The 2,500-nt window shown below is 44.1% G+C and overlaps 1 protein-coding gene across 1 annotated transcript in view; it reads left to right on the top strand.

The window, feature by feature from the left end:
* unk (unk zinc finger) overlaps positions 1–2,500 on the top strand; it is a 54,807-nt gene that overhangs the window by 42,291 nt on the left and 10,016 nt on the right. The window contains exon 14 of the mRNA XM_084322302.1: positions 240–421. Coding sequence (XP_084178428.1) covers positions 240–421 — 182 coding nt within the window. The remainder of the gene's footprint in view (positions 1–239; positions 422–2,500) is intronic.

Below are 2,500 nucleotides of genomic sequence, written 5' to 3'. Positions count from 1 at the left end.
TGTTTGTTTTGGAATGTTCCACTTAATAGGGGGGTCCACTTCCTGTTTGTTTTGGAATGTTCCACTTATACGGGGGGTCCACTTCCTGTTTGTTTGGAATGTTCCACTTATACGGGGGGTCCACTTCCTGTTTGTTTGGAATGTTCCACTTATACGGGGGTCCACTTCCTGTTTGTGTGTGTGGTGCGAGAGTGTTTGATTGGTTCCTGTAACCCGGCGATGCGTTCTGTCCCGCGCAGGTCTGAACGGGATGAGCAGCAGTATCTGGGAGCACCTCCCGTCGGGCCAGGGCTCCCCGGGCACCCCCCCCACCCTGCTGCCCTCCGGCCCCAGCGCAGACACCGCCCGCCTCAAACAGGAGCTGGACGACGCCCAGCGCACCCTGAAACAGTGGGATCACAGCTGGAGACACACTGCACAGGTAGGTAGAGAGAGAGAGAGAGAGTGTGTTGTGGATGAATTTACCACGAGTAAGGGTGTACTCAGTCACATGTAGACTCAGGCCATGTCCAGACTAAAAAGATTTTGGTCGTTTTAGGCAAAGTATTTGATCGTTTGCACCGTTCTGCCACACGGAACTGCGTCCTGGCCGCCTGAAGACGCTACTTTCTGATACCAGCTCCCAGAGTGCGCAATTCTGAAGACGCCCCCCATTGCGTCGCCATCTTTACAAGCGATACGCGTCTTCTCCTGAACCGACGCCGCGAGCGCCTCCCTCGCCCCGCATCACTGTGCTCCTAAATGTGAACTATTGTCTGGATCACTGGGCAGGGTTTCCATTATCCGGTCATTCCTGTTTTTTTTTACCAGAAGAAAATCTGCTATTGATATTTAAATCTCTGGTCATAATGCCCTGTGGAAATGATTCATTCTTATTTTCCCCCCGTCGACAACAGATTGACATCTCCCTTAATCCGCATGCAAAACCCAGCCAACAAAAAAAGAAACATGATACATATTGTTCCATAGCATGCGCCTTCAGTTGATCATGACAAATCCTCTCTTACCTTGACGTAGGGCTGGGCGATATAACGATAACGATAAATATTGCGATATATTTTAATAATCGATATCGAATATCGAAATAAAAAAAATCGAAAAATCGTTTATTTTTTTTTTATTTTTATTTTTTGTGACCTGCAACAGGGCAGTTTTAAAACCAGAGACAGTGGATAGGCTTGTCTCTCTTGCCTGCAACTTAAAGTAATGGCTTTGCTTGTCCAAATGACAATACTGACAAAATTGAGATTTATTTTTCTCTTGTCAATTTATTTTGTTTGCTTTCTATTTTAAAATACAGTTTGAAACCGTCTGTACACAGTAGGCTATGTGTGCTAGCAGAACTAGACTCCAGTCACGAGTCACGAGTCACGAGTCACGGTGCACATGTGCGGTGGTTTGTCCACCAAAAAAGCGCCAAAAGATAGAAAATAAACTAGCAGAGCCAGAACTGTTCAACTCCCCTGGAGCCACAGCCAGCAGAGAAGCCGGTTTACTTTCGCTTTCATACCAGCTGCAGCCTGAGAACTGGAGTGTGAGGGGCTGTAACACTAAAGATGGCGGCAACGACAAAGAATTGCTGCAAAATAAACATACATCTGTTGTTTAAAAAAAAAGATAAAAAAATTATACTTATAACAATTTCGATAATTATCGATATCGAGAAATATGATAACATTATCATATTGTTATCGAGATATGATTTTTTTCCATATCGCCCAGCCCTACCTTGATGATTAAAAAGCCTCCATAATTTAGTAAATAAAGCTGTTAGCTAAATAGCTAACCAACTAAATACAATAGACAGTGGTATCCTGAGGTAACGTTATGACAACGTTTGCTAGTCAAAATGACTGGACACACACAGGGACAAGTTAACACACTCTCGGCCGACCACGGACATATCCGTGTTTCGGATCCAACGGTTGTTTTGGCTTTTATTCCATTTTAACACTTTGAATGCCAGCCACGACATAACACGTGTTATCAGCCCGCCCCCTGAATGCCCAGCACGACAATTAGCGTGATTTTTTTAAATTTATTAGCGATCTGAATTCATATTTCATCAACCGAGTCTACCGTTGGGAAACCAGCCCCATCAGGAGCTTAGATGTGGAAAAAAGCGCCCCCTATCGTCTCCCAGATGGTAATGCACCCTTTTGGAATGGACTCAATGAAAATGGATGAGAGAAAAAAACTCCGGAATCCACATTTTACTTCTCACGCATGTAACCGGAGATGATCCCAGTCATTGTGGAGCCTCAGAACAGTGTGTAATATGTCTTTACAGTATGTAGCGTTGGATCAATAAAAGGATCGATTTTTGGAATGGCGATCAGGAATTGGAATAATCTTTTTGGATACCATCTGATCTCAGGTAAGGAATCTATTTTACCAGTCTTAGGATAATCAGACCTGTTTTCACGGAGATATAAGCTTTTCCCCTATGTGTGATATGGCTGTTTGACTGTCCGAGCGATCAGGAACTAAGAGAATCGAT

Source organism: Notolepis coatsorum (assembly GCF_963971535.1).
Source record: "Notolepis coatsorum genome assembly, chromosome: 10".
In the NCBI taxonomy this organism is placed as follows: Eukaryota; Metazoa; Chordata; class Actinopteri; order Aulopiformes; family Paralepididae; genus Notolepis; species Notolepis coatsorum.
This window is presented reverse-complemented; position numbering and strand designations above follow the sequence as displayed.